The sequence below is a fragment of the Anoplolepis gracilipes genome, chromosome 1 (genome assembly GCF_047496725.1).
Source record: "Anoplolepis gracilipes chromosome 1, ASM4749672v1, whole genome shotgun sequence".
Lineage (NCBI taxonomy): Eukaryota > Metazoa > Arthropoda > Insecta > Hymenoptera > Formicidae > Anoplolepis > Anoplolepis gracilipes.
Genome location: NC_132970.1, coordinates 10538934 through 10563853, shown reverse-complemented (window position 1 = coordinate 10563853; position 24920 = coordinate 10538934). Strand labels below are relative to the sequence as shown.

At 29.8% G+C, this 24920-nt stretch overlaps 1 protein-coding gene across 1 annotated transcript in view; it reads left to right on the top strand.

Moving 5' to 3' along the window:
* Positions 1-2583: 2583 nt before the first annotated feature.
* The window catches only part of Wat (worker-enriched antennal transcript), a 28913-nt gene continuing 6576 nt past the window's right edge, over positions 2584-24920 (top strand). The window contains exons 1-3 of the mRNA XM_072911283.1: positions 2584-2716; positions 19952-20075; positions 24245-24343. Of these exons, the coding sequence (XP_072767384.1) occupies positions 2708-2716; positions 19952-20075; positions 24245-24343 (232 nt within the window). The 5' untranslated portion in view covers positions 2584-2707. The remainder of the gene's footprint in view (positions 2717-19951; positions 20076-24244; positions 24344-24920) is intronic.

The following is a 24920-nucleotide window of genomic DNA, read 5'->3' as shown; positions in this document are numbered from 1 at the left end:
TCTATGCTTTAGATATATTATTTGCCGCAACATTAATTACGAACAATTAAACACATGGTATAGTGATGTTTTATAGCTGTTTTTGCGTTTTGTGTGTTGTGATATATCATAAGTATTATCATAAATGATGTAATAAAGATAATAGTAAAGATATAACGTGTATTATAATTCAAATAACAATAAAGCCATCGCGAATCTTAATATCGATATCTTAGTATTATAAAATTGTATCTGTCGTAAAAGTAAAAGAATTATAAGGTATTTACATCGGTACATTTTTACTGCATTTTAAGACTGACAAAGAGAAAAAATTACAACAAAAAGAGAAGGAATCACGCGGGTGGAAACGCGTGTCGATACGCTCGAAAGCAAAAGATCTCTCGGACAAGTGGCCTCGTTAATTAAACCGAATTTAGGCAACTGAGGGTCACAGTTAATCGTGCAAGGTCCAATGTTGCGACTCGTGACTAAACATCAGGGAGCCTCGGAGCATCGGAAAGCATTTCTGGTTCGTCTTTCCTTGCATGATGTTGCGGTTAAAAGCACACTAATTAGCGGGTTAAGGTTGAAAACTCCATTTTTAACGAAGGTCAAAAAACCGCGATTATACGCGTGACGAGAACTACGTGATGCTACGATTACTTTCTCAACGCGAGCACAAAATTGCAAGAATTACTCGAAACGATCGCAACTCGCGACTATGATAAATGGGTCAGATATAGTTAGCGTTCGAATAACAGAGAGTGGTAATTAAATCGCAGGCTATTGACGTTGATAGCCGTAACAAAGCTAATCACAAAGTATCTCGTGTATGGTATACGTCGTTTCGTTCAAAACCATAATTATGTATAATATTATAGTATCATGTTATAGAGATCAGATGTTCTCGTTAACTTGTTCACGATTTCGAATGATCTCGACAGATGCAATAATCAGAATCTTTCTATTTTATATAAAAACTATGCGTATCATCGAAAAGATTAATCTTAAATATCTATATAGAATATTTCCTTCTAATTTTAATAAGATAGCAAAATAATACAGTATCTTATTTTTCCAAGGTAGTCGATTATGTAAAGAATTAGATAATTAATTTTTCCTTTCTAATAATAATTCGCGGATGTACTAGTCGATTACCCTATTACCGCAATTATTATACGCACGAATGACACACATATGTGTGACGGGAATTTTTCCTACGTCGAAAGTCATGAAGTATCCTGAGAATAGTATATTACCGTGTCTTCATAATCAGTCAATTATATGCAATCGGGCAATTAAATGCAGTATAATGATAATAAAATCAATAGATGCTTCAATGCTGTAAATGTTAATCATACGCTTGTAATTTATCATATCCTAAGTATTATATAAATCCAGCAAATAATTTGACTAATTTGCTCATTCAAATAAGATTTCTAAAACTGATCATAGAATAAAATTCTGAATCTCGAGAGACTTTTATCACTGCATAGTCAAATACGATTTAATGGTTAGAATTAATAATAAATGATTAATAGAACGTCATATTTGTAAACAATTTTTTAATTTCGATGCGTCTTTAATCCGTCACTTTAAAAATTTTGGACGTGGAGAGGGCGTTTAAATATTAGAGATAAGATTTGCATGCCAAGCATTCTTCTGTAACAGTAACTGACGTCATAATGTTACACTCACGGAATACAGATCCGGATTCTGATCCGGAACACGATGCAGTAGGCATTGAGATGTAATGTCTAGAATATAATATATTAAGTAGCCATATGCATTATTCCATAAAGGATTATGTCAGCTAATTTGTCTTTATGATCGAGAAGAAAGAGCTTTTTTCTCGCAAAAAAAGAATGTGATTTAACCGATATTAATCACAATTTGCATTGTTACTTCATTTTTTGTTAATTTCCGCAGACGAAATCATGGGTGATTCTTTTTATGTAATCTAATTTTTATAACAAAATTGTTGTTTCTTATTCCTATTACGTCATTCATCAATGTTACTTTATTAATATGTCCACGAGAAATCTTCTGGGCTATTCGATTTCAAAATACACTTCATGAATTTATATGGAAGAATATTTTCGTTACGTCACTTTTGAAAGCATCCTTCCTTCTTCTTCATGACTAACACTTCAAATATAAAATGTCAAATCAAACGTCTATCTGCAAAGTTGCCTTTTTGCTGTCCCGCTGCTTCCTATCCACGGATATTCCGGCGAGGCGAAGGTCACCTTGACCATCACTCGCGCCCCTCGGGAGGGTAATGATTCGGGCGAGGACACAAGAAGAGGGGAACAGGGATCCGGCCACGGATGGCCTCCAACGACGACATATAAGTTCCAGGAACGGCCCCCACCTGGAGTCAAACGGTCCTCTACGCCAGCAGAGACGGACAGCTGTGAGCCTCCGATCCCATCCGATCCGATTATCTAGGATTTGCAGCGTTACTTTGGGGAACCTTTATTCTGCTCTAGACACGGACAGTAGTAGGCGTTCCTTCCGGAGCCCCCTACTATCCGCGACCATCAACGGGAACGTACCCCCGCGAGACACAGGTGGCACACCACCGTGCGCTGCTCTTAGGCTCTCGCCGCTTAACGAGAGTGCAACTGCAGTTGGCGGCCGACTTGTGTACAGTTCACGGGGAACGCGGAGAACGTGCTCGTTCCGTCTCGCGACGAGTTTCGGGAAGACCAAGAAAGAAATAGAAATGAGAATCGTAAGTACAATGTGTCTGTGATACTTCACGCGCTCGTCTGTACTTCATGGTGAAATCAAAAATGGAAATTGAAAAAAGGGGAAGTTATTTTTTTCGAATCAAAAGTTTTTCTGTCTCTTCCATAAGTGATACGAAATCAAGAGTGTTTTGTCCTGGATTAGTGAGATTTATAAAAAAATTCCATAAAGAGCATATTAAAAATTTCCCCCCATAAATACGCAGAGCTTTATGAAGAAATGCAGCATCAAATGTTTGTTTTGACTCTTACTTGCTAGTTTTTTTCTCGGATTGATTATCAATATCATGCATGATTTTATTTAGATATGTGCTTTGTGTCTGAATTTTAATATCCTATGGATCGCATTTCCATGGTATGATATTTTACTCGAATATATTTTTGCAACGACAAATTTCGTACTGGACTTTCTGCTTGAAGCGAAAGCGAATTTACTATTCCCATATCAAATTTAGATTCCATTTTAGCTTCATTGTCCACGTGTCCGTAGTATCACATTGAAATTAGAGAAAGGAGAGTAAATGAGAATTTTATTTACATCACTTTGAGATGTAAAAGCAAAAATAGGTTTCTAACTATTCTGACTCAACTTTCTACGTTCTTATTTACTGAACCTTGTGTTCGATCATAAAGTAAAACATGCTTTCCTGCGTCTAGTTGTCGGTTCGTTTACAGCATCTGCTCGATAACTTTTATTGCAATTAAAATTACGGAAGAAAACGAATTGCTCTGATTCACGTTAATTAGGCAGAGTTAAACTGTTAACGATGCGTTGTCGTGATCTCATCATTGTTAAAATAACAATGTGTTCCTACAGCTCATAACTATTCTATATATAAATTTAGGCAGCTTTCATAAATTAATTTTTAAAAGAAATAATAGCTTAATAATTTTAATTAATTATAAATAATGTTGATAACCATTGTTTGAAAACAGAATTAAATATAGTTATTTAAAAGAAAAAATATTCGTAAAGTGATTTTTTCTATTAAAAAAAATCATCTAAAATTCATCAGATATCATTAACTCATATTTGTACTATGATGCTTTTTTCCAATACATCATTATGCGTATTAAGCATAAATTATTGGATATATAAATTGAGGGAAAAGATTAATTCTTATTCTCGTAGTAAAGATGGTATATAGGAATAATATTAGATGTACAAGTTAATTCTCGGCCTTTTTTCAATAAATTTATTGTTTATTTATAAAAATTAAGTTACATTTTAATTTACGAAGTAATCTCCATCAGAATCTATATACTTTTTGTCATCGAATAGGTAGCTGACGAATCCTTTCTCGATAAAAAGACGGCGATTTTGAATTAATAAATTTGTCAATACTTTTATCAACATCTTCGAGCGTTTTGAAATGCGAATCAACCAAGTGGTGTTGTAGGGACCGAAACAAATGATAGTATGAAGAGGCTAAGTCTGAAGAATAAGCCACATGAGGCAGAACTTCCTAACCCAACGAATATATGATTCATATGAATATATTGATGATTTTCGCCACGTGTGATCTTACGTTATTATACAGCAGTCTCACTTCCGGTAAACGGTCTTATCTGCTCAATTGAGTTACTCAAACAATTAGTTGCTGCTGATAACGCTTAACAATGACGGTTTCAGTTGATTTAAGCAACTTATAATACAATATACCCTTCATGTGCCATCAAATGCACATGGATCATCCGCGAGATTAAAATTTTCTTTCCGGAATTTCTGGAACCACTGTTTACACGTGCTGTAAGATACAGTATGTTTCCTTAAGGCTGAACAGATCATTTATTCAGCCTAACCAGTATTTTTCAAAAATTGGAAAGCGAAAAGCATGCAATGTCTGACATGCTGTTTATCGGACGTCATTGTGCTTATTACACTGCTTCTTGAGATTGTGCTAGCTGCAGAGTCGAGTATTAAAGTTTTTTAAGTTCGTATTTATGTATTTCAAAATGGCATTTTAATATGGCGATAAAAAATGTTTAGTTTAAATAAGTGATAGAATTGATTAAATTTAGTAGCCGAGGATTAATTTGTACACCTAATATCTTCCTGCAGCGAATGAAATCCGCAAATATAGTAATAGTTCATTCACGAGATTCTAGCCCGTAGCGAGACAGGTCTACGGCCTTGCCCCGGGCTGTCCGATCGTTTGTTGGTGAATACTGACATATCCGACCGGCTTTAGATCGTTCACATATTATGTAACACGTAACTAGAGTGACGTGGCTATTAAGAGAGACGCTTGTTTGATGACTATATCTCGAAAAGATCAGTGATCTCTATAAGGCCTAATTCAAGATATATTTATCATAGAAAGAGAAACAATAAAACACTATGTTTGAAAAATAACAACATCGCATTTTTAATTTTTTTGATCGTTATATTAGTGAGCATAGAAATATTATTGTGATATGAAAAAAAACTGATAACTTGATAACTGATCTAATTTGTTATTTATTGAACATTTTGGTTTTAATTATTTTTTTAATTATGACTTAAAATTATTTGTATTCACAATTCAAATTATGTTGCTCTAGCGTGCAATTCTTCGATTTATAAAAATTTCCTGTTAAAAATATGTAAAATTATAGGGAAGATCAATAATATAAAACGACATACATATATCGATTGTTATCTAAAATTTATCACATTCCAAAATTGCGAGAAAGTCGCACTAATAATCTTAACTGGTTATGTAAATTATTAGTGAAAATTTCGCAATGACAAGAAATTCTAGTGCAGCATAGACTGCAATTTTACAGACACTAAGTTTAGCCTATTAATTCACACGTCAGGCTGTGACCTGTTAATATCTTAGCAAGTGATTATTAATATTGTCTATATATAAAATATATTTCTTTTCGACTGATTATAGTAATTTAAAATGATGTCAATACTTTCGCGAAAATAATTTGCCCTAACATTAAATAAAATAGAGTCGTTACGAAAAATATTTATTAAACTTCTAAATATTATTTTTCTCTCAATTCTTTTCTAAATTTGTAGTTGTTTTAAATGTTTTTCTTTTATTTTCAAATTTTTAATATCACAAATAAGTTAGTAACTAAATTTTAAAATATAATATATATATACATTGTACAAGTTCTCTCATAAATAAATCTACTTATACATCAAGTCAGGTTTATTATAGGCATAGTCTGAACAGATTCAGTACACGAGTGGAATGCAGAAAGCCACAGTCGTGTCATTTTCTTCGCGATTTCACAAGTAGTTGCTGCCTTTATACAATAATAGTACAGTCTTGACGTAATCTAATTGTAGTATTTAATTTATTTTATTAATTTTCTTTAAAATGTACAACTAATTTTGCCAAAAAGTAGATTTTGATACATTTCTTATATAACAAACTCTATTTGCTTTTTAATGTAATTTGAAAATCTATTATTTTAAATTTTTACAATTTCATAAAATTTAATTTTCTGTATGAAATTATACTTATTTTTCTTGTGAATTTATTGAGACATAATCATTATTCGCATTTTAGATGAAACATTACAACTATTTTTGATTTATTTTTTACCCTGTAATTCGTGCGCATGCGACTGTTTATTTATTAAAATATACTATAAAATATCATTATCCCCCATTAATAATTTTTGACAACAAAAAATCATAAATATTATTGTCATAAGTTAAAAAATATTGTATCAATAAATTTATGTATGTCTCATCAGTTATGTAGCAAATTCATTGATTTATAAGAATATAAAAATTGGTTGAAAAGTGCTTAATATTATTAAGAAATTAGTTATGCTACTAAAAGTATTATTTTATTGATACTGTTTTGTATCTTTTTATTGATAAATTGATCTTATTGATTTACAAATTATATTTGTACTATTTCTCGTAAATTATCATTAATGGACGAAATATATAATCTTTCAATACATTTATAATTTGTGCGCTTATTAACAAGTTACAATGCATTAAATAAAAATCACAAAAATAATCAGTAGATATTTCTCATGAATTTATATGCATTTATATGCATAATAATTTATACGTATAAATCCAATGATAATTTTATTACATACACTTTATTTTATTAGTTTGAATTATATATATATATATATATATATATATATATATATATTTTAATATTATTATTCTCTTTTAATGTTATTCTCTTTTAATTTTCTCTAAAAGAACATAATACGGTATTTTGTTATATATTTTAGTAATTACCCAACCGTAACAATCAAGAATAACTTTACATTTCTTTTAAGTTTTTTCCACTTTCGCAAATAAGCACTATCTCTTTCATCTAACGTTGTCAAAAACCAATAATATATAACTGCAGATAACACAATGCATTAGAAATATTTGCTTACATTTCCACGTTATGTTTATCTAACGAATTATTTAACAAAAGAGAAAGGAAAGTACTTTCTAGTGTTAAACAGAAAGAGAAAATAAAAAATAAAAATAATAATGTATTCTGATTAAATAAAAAGAATTATTACTTATGCGTAAACATATTCTTTACTATCTTTATTACATAATATCCGTAATAAATAAATTTTTATACTCTGACTTTTATTTTTAATCTGATATTTTGAATCGAGAAATATTTTATTTTTTGGTGTGTGTTATTATTCTTTTTCATAAATTTTATTTATATTATTTTGTAGTATTTTAATGCAAATATAAAATAAGTTTTTCTTTTGTCGCAAATTTTGTTAAATCAACATACATTTGAAGTATTTTCTGTTTATATGCATTTATTATGAACATTCCTTCAACACTTCTCCTTTTTTTGTAATAGCTGGCTTACTGCCAAGGGCGAGATCGTTGTAATATTAGCACAGAAGCAAACGTGCTTCTTCTGGAATGAATTTAGTGCGTATACTTTCACTTGGCAGTACTTTATATGATGTAGCGTAAAATGATGCGCTCTTGTAATTCTCAGTTACCGCGTCTCACATACAAATATAATCAAAACAACATATCTTAATTAAATTTTATTAATGGTTTAACTTGATTATTTAGGGGAGCTTTTCTAGCAATTTTAAATTCCGGACACAAAAAGCTGATTTTGAGAGAAGAAATAATAAATATGCATTTTACTACTTACTATGTATTATACATACACACATAAAAATTATTTTTAGCTTACGGAATTGCTCGTTCAAGTAATATTTTGTAAATCGGTTTTGATTATATGTAACTACCGTGAAATAATTTTATTACATGCAACAAATCAATTTTACAAAAAAAAAAGAATGCCAGCTCACGAAAGAATAAGCAAAGAAAGTAACATTTATTTTCCTCGCAAAAGAAACATTGTTGTCAAGATGTATTCGTCGTCTGTGACATGCAATTTTCTCTAACCGTTTGAAAAATTGTAAGTTAAACAATAGATTCTCATAGTTGCTTTTCCACTCTTCTTTTCTCTTTTCGGTCATTATGTTTAAATGTTCACGTAATAATTGCAAATGTTTTCCGTAATATTGACTACAGTTTTGTTTCGCCGTCGGCTTTTATGAGAGAGAGAAAATTGTCGACCATATGTCCGTGTTAAAAAGGAATTTTATGCGGGCATAGAAAATCGCATTCGTGTTGACCGACTCCGGCATCGTTGGCGTAACGAATTTAATCACGACACGTTAAGCAAGTATGTGAATACTAAACAGTTTATAATGGTACAAACCGCATTTAAATATTCAGAAATAGGATAATCTTCCTTTAAACATCTTCAAATTGTATTAAATTCGCGTGAACATTGGCATTGCCCAGATTTCTCACAAACGATGTAATTTTATACGAAACGACATCATTATTAACTTTCGGATTGCTTCGAGATAAACAAAGTTAATTATACACACCTCGCATCGCGTAACTTAAAAATCGAAAATTACATTTAAAAAAACATTAATAATTGGGATATGTAACTGTTTGGTGTTGAGAATCAAATGTAATTTCTCTTTCTGCGTGCTGAGATCAACGTTTCGAGTCGAATTCCCGTAACATTTCCTCGAAAGAAATTACAGCACCATTACCTGGATTTATTTCAACCGGTGTGAAATTATGGAAAATTACACATTTATATTTTTCATTTTTACATTCTGTCATTAATTTTCACACATGCAAATGTATTAAACGAAAATAATTGTCCGTATTTTGACTTAAAAATAAAAATGGCAACTATAGCAGAAAAATAATGATAATTATCTCGTCATTTTTATTATCTTTGATGCTTCTACTACTATAAAATACATAAATGATTTTAAAATTGATTTTAATATTTTACCTTACATGAAAAAATATTAAAAAACATAAATTACGATTTTCCTGACACATTCAGAAAACAAACACATGTTTCTCCTACACTACTCATCAAAATGTAAATTAACATCATTATAATAGATATTTCATAACGAGAAAAGCAATTTAACGACATTTATACTACAATCTATTGCAATGTGCAAGTGCATTTCGTTTACATACAAAAATAAAAAATATAAAAGTTTTATAATTTGAAAAATTGGCTAAAAATTTTCTTTTAAAAAAACTTGTTTTTTTATCTTTTAGTATAAAAGTAACTTATATATTGTAAGAATTATGTAAGCTTTTAAACTTTTTCTGTCTCTTTCTAATTTCTATTAAACTTTTAATTTGATTATTTTTTATATCGTTAATTTTACGTTATAAGTAATTGCAAATTAATTATACATTATAAATAGTTTACATTATAAATATGATCAATAACACAATTGTATATTAATGTGAGTTGTCGATTATCTACCAAAAAATAGAAACTGTAGAATAAGGAAGTGGTTTCTAATTTTTGCAATAACAAATGTATTAAAGATCGTAGATTATTTTGTGGCCAATAATTATTTAAAATTTTTGTTCATTAGTGCAATTTTTTTTCTCTGTGTAAACACAATCTAATTATATCGAATAATATTAATGGTGCAAAAATTTGTCTGCGTAGATAGGAACACGTATGGTTCGTTCCACTCGGTGTTAAACGCGGAAGTACGCCTTTTAATGTGTACGTATATGTATAATATATATACTAAGTATTTGACCATACATTCTCCAAAAATTTATATAATATTTTTATCAGAGATCAACTTTTCTTTTTGCAAATTATCGATAATATTGATAACATCAATTTTCAGGAATATAAAAGGAAAATCATCCATTTTATTTACAAAGTATAAATGCAATAAACAAAATATAAACGCAATAAATGTGTTAATTTAACCAAATCAACAATCGCGTGTAAGCGCGCGTTTTTAGCTTATAAATATCAACATTTAATTAAAACTATTAATAAATAATATTTAAAAGCAATAAATTAATATATATTGAGTAATATATATATATATATATATATATATACATATTTATTTATTTATTTATTTATTTTGTATACCAATCAATGAAATTCTTTTTATTTTATTTCAGTATGAAAATTAACAAAGTAGAATAAAAAATGTCTTTACGATTAGATAATATCGAAGATTTAATAACATAGGGGCACAAGTCCGAAATCGCAACTTGACAGAAATGAGAAAAACAGTTTAAAATTTGCATTTGATACATAGGAATATGTGCAAATATTTTTGTATTTCCTTAATTATTAGGCTAATTAGTACACAGATTTTTTATAAGATGCAAGAAGTGTAGAGCTATGCATTAATATCTCATTTTTCAAAATACTGAGAACACGCCCCTATGTTATATTACCCTCGATATATATAACACTCACTACATTTGTGCAAAACATATGCAGATTAGTGAAATTAAGCCTATTATACCGGTTTATAAAATTTTTTATTTCAAGTTTTTCTCCGGAAAAAGCCTATAAATAAGAATCTATATAAAAATCTATGATTGAATAATTGACATATTGATGTTGTATAAATAAATTAATAAGTCATTAACGTGTTAAAAGTAATAACTTGATATATTAAAATAATTTCAATTTTAAAAATTCAAATCATTATTTAAATTATTATTTTTCACATAACAAGTGAAAAGGCTGTCTAGTAAAAATTTGCAAATAGAAAGTGATCTTTAAGGACAGAAGGACAGAAATCACAAATAATTTTAACGTTTATTCAAAAGTTTTTATATTTTTCGCGCAACACACGGGGACATAATAAATTAATACACCACATAAAATCTTGGCAATGTGTCACATAATATGTGACACGTGCTCCAATATCTTTCGAAAAAATCATTTCTAATCCCATAAATATCGTGACAACGGGATATGTGCGCTTCGCATGAGTTATTATATCATAGATGTTGAATATTCATCGATGTGTCAGTGCGATACATCGGATCGTCGTGGCACGGACAAAAAACAGCGCGGTGAAATACCGCCCGCGTAATGAAACCGCGCCGCTGTCCGCCCGCATTGCTCTGACACGCCGCGTTTTTTTTTTCTCCTCGGGACGCGGGTAACGAACGCGCGGGTGCAACCTTTGAGCGGAGAACGCGCGTGATTGCATCCATCGGTTGCACACCGATCGATCGTTTGCACGCGATATCGATTCTCTCTCTCTCTCTCTCTCTCGAGATCGTAAAACAAATTGCCGACTGGCGCGGTCTTTTCGCGCGCGCATAACAAGCCGCCGCGGTTTTTCCTTCACAATCATCCGCACATTCGCGGAGATATCTGACCGACATAATCTCGCCGGTCACAGTCTTACGCACATGTGTGCCGCATTTTGTAGGCGATCTCGTAGAAACGAAGGCGGCGATGCTACTAATGACAAGCAACGGCGTGGCTCTTTCTAAATAATACATATGTATTGTACTTTCTTAGGTTCGTGCGTCACGTTTTCTTCCTGGATATTATTACATTGTCAATGAATTTCCGCTTGACTTAGTGTGTGTCGCAATCGCGAGTCTGCGATCTATTCTATTCTATTCTATTTAAAGATTCTATCTCATTGTCGTGGATTTCCATTTCGACGCGCGAAAATAAAAGTGTGCTTCGCCTTCACCTTGTTTGTACAGTTGTGTGAACGAGAAATGAAACTACGGTAATAATAAATGCTACATCGAGGTTGCTCGTAGTTTCACGCAATCAAGATCTTCTGTCACTCTTGCTATTTCATGCTTCAATTTTTAACGTCTCGATGTTTAATTTTGTTATAGCGTGACGATATTAACGATTACGTACTGAAGGGACATGACAAGTTTCCAAGAAAGATTTAATCGTTAAAATTAGATTGTTTCAAAGAAAAAAATTAGAGTTATAATAACTGCATAATTTACTATAAGAATTGTCACAATACATGTCCTGTCTAATTTACTCTCGCATAAAAATGAGAGGTTTTACGAAAACTTATTTTTGACACGCATATTATGTTTAATCTTTCTAGTGTGCTTTGTCAATCTCTATTTAATGATATGACTTCTGCGTGACTACCTGGTTTCCGTAGGTCGCGAGATCAATACTTGTATGTGTCTAATGAACGAAATGAATTAGATATGTTTAGCACACGCGACCGCGAACGATAAAAATCAGAAACAAGAAAGCGTGCCTCTCGTTTTGCCAGAAAAATAATCGAAAACAATGAAACATGCGTTTATGCTCTTTTAATGGATGTTATTAATTAAAAGCGCTGTCAATCTGCCGTCCTGCAATCTATGATATTAATTTGTCTTTCCGTTTTTTTCCCCCTTATTCATGCGATAGTCATATTTATCGAACAACATCCGAACTCATTCCATCATTAAAAGGCTTTTAATACTTCGAGGTCACATTATAGGGCATCTATTCAAATCTTATAAAAAATTCCCTGATTCTTTGAGTATTTTTTCAAAATTTCAAGTAAACAGAATATCCAAGGCTTTTTAATACAACTATCTTTAAAATACATTCTTTTATTACATTCATTATCTATCATTTATACAAAAGAAAAACAGAGCCTCTTAAGGTTCAAGTGTAGATTTGTGAACGTACTTAAAAAACTTTTATAAAATAAGCATTTTTCACTTGCATAAAATTTTCATTTTTTATTATTAAAAATTATAAAGAATATGTACTTTATATTCTATGTATGTTAAGGCATTGAATATATAAACAAAAATAGATATATAAATATAAATAAATAAATAAGTAAATATATATATTTATTTATAATATATTTTAAATATATAATTTGTTTGGCTGACTGACTGTGTAACGCTGTCATGAAAACTCACTAACTGTTGAAAGTTCTAACTTCATTCTTAACAGTTCTAGAATTCTTCACAAATTAAACAATTAGTTCTGGTTATTAAGTCAAAAAAATTACTCAGGACAATCTGAGATGCGAAGTCACACTACGTCTCACTTTGCCGACGATTTTTTAAGCATTTGTTGCTAGATTTTCAGCGCTTGAGACTTCACAATAGTTTCTACAAAAAGGGTGTAAAAATTATTGGAATATTAATTAAACAAATTAAATTGACAAATTAAAAGCTTGTCATATTTCAATAATTCTATCAATTGATTAGATTTTGTATTGATCTGCAATCACTTTTAATTTAAGAGTTATGTACATAAAAATTATTAGAATATTTATTAAACAAATTAGATCGTTTAAGATGCCAAATGTATAAATACTGATTGTGAGATGAGACACTGATCGTGTTTCGATAGTTCTATCGACTTTAATGAGATTTCGTGTCAGTTTGTAATCATTTTTAATTTCAGAAGAAAGTTCTATGTGTAAAAAAATTATTGGAATATTTATTAAAAAAATTAAATATTAACTGAGACGCCAAACGTACAAATACCGTGATAAGACACTGATTATATTTCGATTGTCCTATCGACTTTAAATTAAATTTCGTGTTACTTTTTTGTGTCATTCTGCAATCACTTTCCGAACAGAGTTCTAAGTAAAAATTATTAGAATCTTTATTAAACAAATTAGATCGAAACGCCGGTATGACACGAAATCTTGTCTAGCGTCTTGAGCGATCTAATTTGTATGATTAATATTCTAATAATTTTTACACATAGAACTTTTTGTAGAATTACTATAGAATTTTCAAGCGTTTAAGATATGACAAGAAATCCATAATAAAAAAATGATGATGATTGAAGATTTATATTGTTGCACTTTTTCCATGCATCTCATTAACGATCAATGACGTTGAAAAGTGAATATTAGGTAATTCAATTTGTTGACAGTTTCTTGACAGTTCAGTGAAGCGTGCGCTATATGCTACTTCCAAATAATAAAAATGATAAAAATATATGTTTAACCAAATATAAATTACTATTTTACTATAATAATTATTATAATTCCATAAATATTTTTAATAAACTTATAAAATATTTATTTATTTATTACAAATAATTTTTATCATACTGTTATCTTTGCATCTTTCATCGCATACAAAACTTAATAAAGTTTATTCGACATCATCGATCAGTCGACAATATGTAATTTAATAATTTAATAGATTTTATATTAAATTAATACATTTCTCTTAATATGAATATATTACATTTGCTAATGCCACTTACGAAATATAACACTTTATAAACATTTGCTTCACGTCATCGATCGTCCATTCAGATTTTAATTTTGTTGTTCCTTGCGTTTTGTATTCTTTCAGTTCAATATTAAAATTAACATATTACTAAACAATCGAAGTAGAGAGGGCCAATGTACTATTTGGAAAATGTTGTCTATTTTTTATATTCTCGTCAGTATGCGTTTATTGCGACTCCGTATTTTAACAGATTACGCTAAACTTTTAATCTATGTTTAATGTCCGTTTTCTTAACATATCCATGTATAATTTAAAGTAATTATTGCGCTGAGGAAGACCTAAATAATCGGGCCGAAACGTCCACCGTTATATTATTTGATTTTATTTATATTGTCTTAAATTGTTTTGATCACATATTCTTTATTTATTAATTTCTTTATTATATTATTGTGACAATGTTATATAAGTATTATGTTTGATTGAATTATATCTGGTTATTGCAAAAATTGACGTCATTAGATAAATCTGTTATTTAAGCTCCTTTAAGCCTTTTTTTGCAAGTTTTTTAAAAATGTATGGAGCAATCGATTATATTTTAACATATTACCTTTTAAAAGAGTGTCATATTTTTTGCACAAATGCTTGTGAATGAATGACAGCACGAAAATGAATATCAAAATTAATTAAAATCAATCAGAAAAAGTGACAATAATATATCTTTAAACTATTAAAAACTGTTAATTCTTTTATTAATTCTCTCTATTTTAATATATACTATGCTTTTATATAAGTGTAAAAATAACTTATTTTTTTATACTATATGAAAGAAAAAGAAAAAATATATGTATATGAAATTACATGTTAGAAATTATAATATCATGTATATTGTAGGTGTATATTGTAGGAATGGTACTACTATATATCAAAAAAACTCTCCAGTAACATATGAATGCCTGGTTAAACTGTTAAGAGAGCTGGAAGAGGATGAAACGGAAAATGTCTTAGACAAATTTTTTCTTTATGAGAAAGTAAAAGGGATGAAAAAGAACCAATGGCTATACGTGAATATCCGTGAAATAATTCTTAGCGTCGGTAAAAAATCATAATGCTAAAAAAATCGTCAGCCAACAAAATAAGCAGTGCGAATTTGATGTCTCAATTTGTCAAGAGTCATTTCTTTGTTTAATAGCCAAAATTATTTGTTTAATTTGTTAAGTTCTAAAATTATTAAAAATTAAAAAAAATTAAAAATAAAACTCAAGAACTCTCAACAATTAATGAGTTTCCACTAAGTGAGACGCCAGTTTCACACACACATGGGTAACTGTTTACAATATAAGAGCAAAATTATCAAAAAAAGAATCTTTCGAAAAATTCCTTGAATCATAATAAAATTCTATGAGACTTTCATGATTTTTCCAGATATAAAAAAAGCCCTGAAAATTCCATTTTCATATTTTTCCAGAAAGTAGACATCCTGATAAAGGATTACGCATAAATTATTTTATAGTTAAATGACAAATTTTTAAATATCATCAAGACATTTCATAAGTAAAAATATTTTTATATATTTTGTTTTACAAGTAATATTTAATAAAGTAAACTCGGGTAAGATGGCCATAGTTTTTTAAAATGCAAAAAACATACCTTTATTTTTGTTATTTTTTTAATAGTGTTTGGCATATTATCTTCACTGAAGCTTAAATTACGTAAAATTATCAAAATTAAAAGGAAAATATTTAATAGAAATTTTATATTATCAAAATAGTACAACAATAGTATTGGCCATCTTACCCAACTTTTAAGGAAAAGATGACCATAGTGACGGAAAGATGACCATAATATTTATGAAAAAATAGTGAAAACGAAAATTAAAATTATAGGTCATATAACAATTTACATATCTTTATAATATGTCTAACGTCGATTACGATAGCTTAACTATAATTTATTCGACGTTATTAGTGTTAACAGTTAACTTAGTTAACAGTTTTTAGTGGACAAATGAAAAACTTTGCAGGTAGTCAAAAGTATATATATATATATATATATTGGTTTAATCCGGACTCCCCTCAGGGTTTGCCGTGTATATCAACTTTTTTTTTTTTTACAATCCTACATCTCCTATACCCTTTTCCTCAACTGTCATCTCCTGAAGGAGGATGGCTTTATCCCTCTAACTTCAACCGCAGAATGCGTCTTATCTGCAGTCAAAGGGACCTACTTTTTACTGCCGGTTCCGATAGAGAACGGCCTAGATAGAGGAAATTTTTGTGGCAAGATACTCTTCGGTGGGTTGCCAATTGCCATCTGAGAGGTGGCGATCAAATTAAATCGAAGAAAAATTCGAAATTTCTGGATTTGAATCCGAGATCTTAGGCACAGCAAGCAGACGCACAACTCACTGTGCCAGAATCGCAAACTAGTCAAAAGTAAAAATATAATATAAGATTCACAATATTGTTATTTCGAATAATGTATGCATATAAACTACTGTAATATCGATTATGATGCGACTGTCTTTGCGTATAGTATCGATCAATTTCGAGAATCATCCGCGATGTTTTTTTCCCGTAATACGCTTTGCGTTGTAGGTGTTAATTCTCTATATTCTTTGCTCCGCGATGAAATAATATAATAGTACTTTTTCTCTACACAGAGTAAATATATAATAAACATTAAAATAGATTTAAAAATTAGAATATTTGTAGAATATATTTCGTGAAATATTAACATATATATATATATATATATACAAGAAATTTTTATTTATTAATATTATATATATATTATATAGACGAGTATTATATTTACGAAGGAATATTCAAATATTGTGATACATGAACAAATACATAATTTATTATCTTTATAGTATGTACAAAAAGGATCTCATTAATACCTTTCACATAAATTTACGCAGATATCAAGAACACATACATTTTCCATATATATTGTACAAAATATATAAATGTATCGATACGTGCATAAATTCAACTTCAATACATTTGCAAAGGCATTCATGACGCATATACCTATACATATGCATAATTTATTAGAGACGAACGGAGATATGAGAATCTCTTATATGTCCGGCATCTGAGATTTAATTTGAATAATATTTTAATAATTTTTATGCATAGAAGCGCTTAAAGTCTAGCATTTAAAAAAACATCAGTGAACAGAATAATAGCATAAACTTGGCGTTTCAGTTGTTCTGAGCTATTTTTTTTTTTTGTTTAATAGCCAGAATTATTTGTTCATAATCTATCAAAAGTATTCTAGAACTATTAAAAAATCAGAACTATCAACAATTAATGAGCTTTTAAAAAGACGTCAGTTTCACATACGATTGACTGTTTACAATAGAAGAGCAAAATTATCAAAAAGAGAATTTTCGGAAAAATTTCCCGAATCCCAAGAAAATTTCATAAGACTTCTCTGATTTTGTACAAAAAAAATTATCGAAAATTCCACGTTTTTTCAGGGAGTAGATACACTGAATTATTGTCTTACGCTTGTAAGATAATAATTCGCACGTTTGGAATTAAATACGTCAAAATTGTCAAGCGTGAAACGAGCATTTATTAGAAATAACAAATCGTGACCATATATCTCGCCGTTACCTTTCTGTCATAATTAAATAGCTATACAGATCATCGTTAGAAAAAGTTAAGTTCAGACTTCTAGAACCGATTTCTCAGATTAAAATCTCAGAATCCGAAAGCTATAACATAACAGGAATTGTCGGTCTCGCGAGATTCCTGTTTGAATATTAAATGCGCGAAACGGATACACGTCTACTTGTATGCGACAAATAAACAACAAACTTCCGTTTAAGAAACTTTTCGCGTGCATAGGTACGTACGGATTTCGAATTTTAAAGGTAAACCACCGAGCGCACATTCGCCTTGACATTGCGCCGGTAAGAGAAAACCGTGCAAAAAGAGGCGGAAAGTGGCCGTGGCGGCGGCTCACCTTGTCTTTGATATAGAAATCTCGCGGACAAACTAACTCTCTGGCAGCAAACTGGTATTGCACTCCATTCCGATTGAGATAACCTTTATTCGCGATTACTTCAAGAACCGGCTTGGTAATTACATCCGACGAACGGTGTCCTTCGACAAGTTTGATGATGCTCCGAATGGCGTCAAGAGGTTCGTAAATCGGCTATAATGATTTCATCAGACATGATACTTTACGTAAGAACGATCTCGAGGGAAAAAGAAATTTGGTTCGAAGATCTCATCCACCTTTCTCGAGTTTGCGCAAGTATTACGAAATTTATGTCACGATAACGAATTTTCAAAGCGAATATAGTTTGCATCATGCGAATCTAACCGACTCCTTGTAACTTTCTTCAATACCTTGATTAAGATAGGATTTTTTTTACGACTTCACACACACACACACACATACATATAGTAATGCAAAAGACGAAGAATTAAACACGAAACAGTTATAACGTCTAAAACTGATAAATCACGAATAATAAAGATTGCTGCTATTAAAAGCAAAATTATTATTAATAAAAAATAGATAAAATTACTCTAAATAAATTTTTCATGTAATATACAATAGATTTAAAATTTTTATCTAATTTTCTGGTCACTTTTGTGTCAAACTGTTTCCGACAAAATGAAGATTTTATAAAAAGTACCTATATTTTGTTTGTAAATATTCCGCAAAGTAGCTGCTTAGAGAAAAGTAGCATTATAAAGTTGTAAATTTCTTTGGCTTGCGGTGAAAATTATATATTAGAAACGTGGTTAGCGATCAGTCGTAAAAATTGTCACGCACTTTCGTCACGGACGATATAACTTCAAAGATCAGGGAGCGCGTGGCCGTTTGATTGTAGGGAAAGGAATGTAATTCCAATGCTTTACACAACATACAGTTTTCAAAGTAAGACTGTGTACAACATTTCTACCGGTTCTTTAAGCCTATCTCGATAATTTAAAGCCTGTACTTGGTTCATTATGCAGATAGTATCATTATTTAGCATCTGACAGGTCTACCTGAGACTTTGGTATAAAATACCGATAATTATTATAATAACGGTCACTTTTCGATAGTTGTAACGCGAATAAAATTACCCTCGCGGTAATTTGATTACTTGTTTGCATTACGCAGAGCAAGTTTCGTCAGTCAGCTATTGCTACATAAGAATCCAAGTGATTAGATACTACGTGAAAATCTCTTACTTTGTTATAATTAATAGCCGACAATTTATATATATGAAATGAATAAAGTATGTTCTTAGCTCCTTACGTCTATCTCTTTCATTTGGATCTATTTAAATCATCGGTATATTCTCTGAATGTGTGAATGTTCATTGAGACAGATTTTTTAATTAGGCCTGTGCTAATAAAGTCCTGTGCTAATATCGTGTACTTGTGAAGAAACATTCTTGCAAATGAGATTGCACCTCTTTGTAATATAGTTCAAAAGTATAAGATTAAGCATTATTGTGAGATCTATTGTTTTTTAGCCCATACATTATATTTCCTTTTCATGATACAATTTTCACAATACGGTCTACAATTTATAAATTAAGACTCTTATGTGTTTTAGAAATTTCCATGAATAATTATCTCTTTTGTTATCATAGATAAGGTTGGTATAGAGAAAAATCTAATTTTAAATTTATGGGGAAACAGAAAATTAATATAATCTTTAGAAAGTATACCTTGTATCTATATGAGAAATGATTTTATGAACAAACTTTTACTTGCAGATAATTCTAGTCGCATTTGTCATGGCTATTCTGACAGCAGTCTCGGCGCAGAATTTCAGACATTTCTTCGCGGGACTTAGTCCTTATATTCAAACCGCAGTAAGGGATCCGAGATCGAATAGAGGTAAGTTTTTTAAAAAATAGTGATAATATGACATTAATTTTAGCATTTTATTAAGTTACATAAAGTATTGACATGTAATTTTTATATGAGTCACGGAAACCTGACGAGTTTCAAAATGAAATAAAGAAATAAAATATAACTTAATACTCATTAATAAAGTATAACTTAAAAATTTATTTCCTTTCAGATAGCAATAGACCATATAGAATGCTATTTGAGAATTACTTGGTCTTATTTATTTTTTTTAATTAAAAAAAATTTTTACATTTAGTTCCAGATTCTCTAGTCTATCACACAGATTCGCATTTGCTATTTGTATGTTCCATATACTATAATTATAATTTTTCTGTATATTAACAAACTCAAATCAATATAAAGGAAAAAAATTACATTATAAATTAAATTACAATTACAACTAAATTAATTAGTTATACAAGACAATGATGCAAACAGCGATGCGAATCTACGTGATAGACTAAAACAATGTAAATTAAATGAAAAAAAAATTTCATAAATGTCAAAAATTTTTTTTAATTGTAAAAAATAAATAAGATCAAATAATATACTCAAATAGGATTATATATTCTATTATCTACTAAAAATTAAATATTTAAGTTATATTTTATTTATTTATTTTATTTTGAAAATTGTCAGGTTTCTGTGACTCATCCTATATTATATTTATTTTCTAAACTTACTACTGGATGTATCATTAATGTTTTATTACGATATAAAGTTGGGAAATTGTCCAAATACACAGAGACTTCTGATGTAACTTTTCTGATGTGGTTATCTGAGGTAACCTTTGCACTTTTATAATTGCAGCTACATCAATTTGCATAGTTCGAAGATGATTTGTTGCTATATCATTACTGGAGCTGCATGCTTGCTATGAAACAATTACGCTTTCCTTTTTTATTTGTACGCTATTATTAGATTTCTCGAGTGCTCGTTGAAGTTTACGATATGCTTCGGAAGCGTTCGTTTTCCCCTTGTATATCCTCTATTATCAGGAAGCTGAAAATCGTACCATTACGATAATTTGTTTTCTTCCATTTGCATACGCCAACAAGAAACGGCCTCGTTTCATTTACGAAATAAAGATAGACATTCTGACACTGCTCCCTAGAATTCCATAATCGTTGGAAAGTTCTATCTTGTAAAATATCTTTTGGAAACGAATTCTCATTTATTAGATTATCGAAAGACGAAATAAAGTATAATTATTGTTTCATATATTGCAGCATTAATCTGAAAAATCTTGGCACAGTATATTATATTTGCGAAACACTAATAATCAAAAACTAGAATTATACAACAATATATAATTTTCGTTTTAATATAAAAACTCGCAATAAAAATATTATGTTCTCTGGATAATTAGTATTTTCTTTATTTTTTTTCAAATCATAACTCAATTTTGAAATTAAATTAGTTGACATATAATGATTAGAATAAACTAAAGATTAAAAGCTTAAAATTGTTGTAATCCTGAAAATTTATTTAATGGTTTTAGAGTAAAATTTAGTTAGAAAACTAATAAATAAAGTTGATAAAAAAATTATACGGAAATATTTTAGGGGATTAATTACTACAGCTCTCATTACTTGTACCGCGTTTATTTATATAACATTTATGCAACACTAACAATCTAACAATGAACGTTTTTATGACGGGTATATTCACTCGACCGTAAAGCGATCCAAGATATAAAAGGAATGTTCTTGGTAAAGTGCACTGTCGTATAATCAAACGATTGATTGCAATAGAGAAGAACGAGACCGAATTGAATTGTAGAGTTTCGCAGTTAATGCAATACCTATACCTTGCTTAGACGGTATGGAACTTTTACCGGAACAGCAAGACTAACTAGAAATTTACTTGTACTTGTGTACGCGTGTAACGGAAGGAAAGGCTAGTGTTTATGTATCGTGAGCATCGTAAATTATGGCAAAATTTTTATAATGTAGTGCATCGACCACTTAGTTTCTGTCAATTATACTGTACCTGTATTGGGTATAATTGACAATTAGTAGATATGGTAATATTTTATAGAAAATATTGTGTGAATTTTATAATGCCATATAAAATGTGATTTATATATGTATATATGGAGAAATATAATTTCCTTTACGTTAAAATTTTATTTTAATATAATTAATTTTAAATATATAATTATATATATATATATATAATTAAATATAAAATATTAAATTAAATTAATATAATAAAATATAATAACTATTTACAATTCTAAACATACAAATTAAACGTGATGTTCTAAAAATATTGCAATATCATGTTAACGTTGCATTCTTCGACTTCTAAGGTTGATTGAACTTCATGTTATTTAAACGATGCATAAACACAGTATTGCACGAACAGGATATTCGATTCTTGCAACTAGTTCCAGCGTTATTATGCGTGTAACGGCATCGGAATGAGTGTCAAGTTCAAATTCAAGTATGATAAATAATATAGCATAGTATATGTCTGACGAAATGCTGAACAAGTAGTTTAAGTCATATAAATCATAATTCAAATCAGCCAACGCAAATTTTAACGTTCAAGTTTTATACGCAATAGAAATTCTAATAGAACGTATTATTCTGTTATTACTATATCTACTCTGTAATATTCATGCTCCTTATTCTAGCTCATGCATTTAAAATTTTTGTAGTTAAACGTTAAAACTTTTTAAATGTAAATGTAAATTATTTTGCACTTTATAAACGATTAACGCTTCTGACAATCTATCTCGCGTTCATTCATATCAAGGCTACTGCTGATGACAAGGAATCTGCGATCATCGGGATAACAGAAGTCTACATCAGTCAAATAAATTGCCCGTTTTCCTACTGCTAAATATTCATAACGATTACTCATTGAAGGTGCGGTTAGCTCTCATATTTTTATTACTACTTGATCATAAATAATAGACAGGAAAAGACGCGAAAACTGGTGTGTTACATCTATATGTTATGATCGTTAAAATAATTATTTTCATAAATTTAAATGTATCTAGATAATATCTCCATATATATATATATATCATATTATAGCAAATTGATTAATGTAATACATGAAGAAAACAACTTCCTGGTATTAGAAAGGATTTTCACTGCTCCTCTGTAGACAAAGTCAACTTTCTTTTAATGCACCAACATGCACGTAACAACGTGATGCTATTATTGAATGCGCTCTATTGAATAATGTAAGTAGTACGATAAATAAAAGCAATTTGGAAGTAATTTTCACTCACAAGGTTTCTTTTAAAGAGAACAATTGCTTTTTAAAATTACTTTTAAACGTTGGTAAAATTATTACATGCCGTTTATATTTGTTAAAATAATAGCTTCCGTCAGTTCTCGAAAGTATTAAATGGATAATAAATGAGTTGGAGTAATTTACACGAGCACGTAATCGGTAATTATAATATTATTACCGCTAAACATTATGATATTAAGAGATCTTACAATAATATAATCCATATGCAATTGTGTATTTATATAAAATTAAATAATATTTTATAATTACATGTGTTTCTAACAATAAAATACAATATTTAAAATATAGTGTATAAAAAAGATTTTTCTGTTACGTGAATAGAAGTTTTTAATCAAGCTTTTGTGAAATTCTTTTATACTTAATATGTTAATAATATTGTTTATTTTCTGTTCTGTGATCAATCGCACATAAAACCAATAATAATCTTTGTAGTTGATTTGAAAATTCAATCAAGTCTTCTCAATTTTGTCAAATAGTTTGATAAAAATAATAGATTCCCCCCTGTATATTGTTATTTATGATATTACATATAAGTAATACTGTTTGATATATCTGCAAATTATCAAATTTATTAGACACATTTAATAAGTATATATTATTGTATTACAATATTTGATTATAAATTGTTGATTAATATTCTTGAAACAATAATTGGGATTTTTCAGTGAAAATTATGCTAAAAATCTTATATATATATTTTTTCTTATATAATTCAACATTGCCTTAAAATTCTAAAAATGTACTGGTAAAAAATGCAAACGTAAACTAAAGCTTACATTTTTTGTATCATGACGAACATGGAATGGAATCGTGAGAACGATTACAGCTTCTACGAGGAGATTGTGAGAATGCGTTTAATACCTATGGTTTTCTTTCCGTAGGTCCGGTATTATTCCCACCTGGGCCGCCACCTAACTCGGCTGATACCAGTGGCGTCATCGTGGGCGCGAGTGGATATGGATTTGTGCCACCCTCCGCAGGTAATTCGTTCACCAGGTTCTGAGAATCAAAAGATATTTGGAGGGGCATTTTAAAAAAAATAGTAAAAAAAAAAGATACGAGAAGGTTGAAAGGGATCGGTGGTGGAATACAAGTCGGCGAGCCTTCATATGACCAATCCCTGCATGTAAAATAATTTAAAGAGTCGTCGAAGCGAAAGGATAATGGAATGCAACGAAAAGAAAGAGACAGAGAGAGAGAGAGAGAGAGAGAGAGAGAGAGAGAGTACATATCTCTCATCACGCAATGCCTCGTTCGCCTCTTTGCACCCAACTTATATTGTATAAGCACTATTTATTTTTGTCATCTGTAAAATAAGTCGATAATTACACCCACAACCCTTTCCCGAACTTTAATTTTATTTTAATTTTGTCTCAAAGTAGTCGTGCATGTGTAACACTGTAATTATTATTGCGAACCGTTCGAGAAGTCACATAAAGCTAATACGCATGTTAACATTCCAAAGCAATGACATCACGCGATAAAAGAATATCTATGTATACGAGACTAATTATTAAGTAAAGAGCGTGTTTTAGTCAATTATGTAAATTTGTCGCG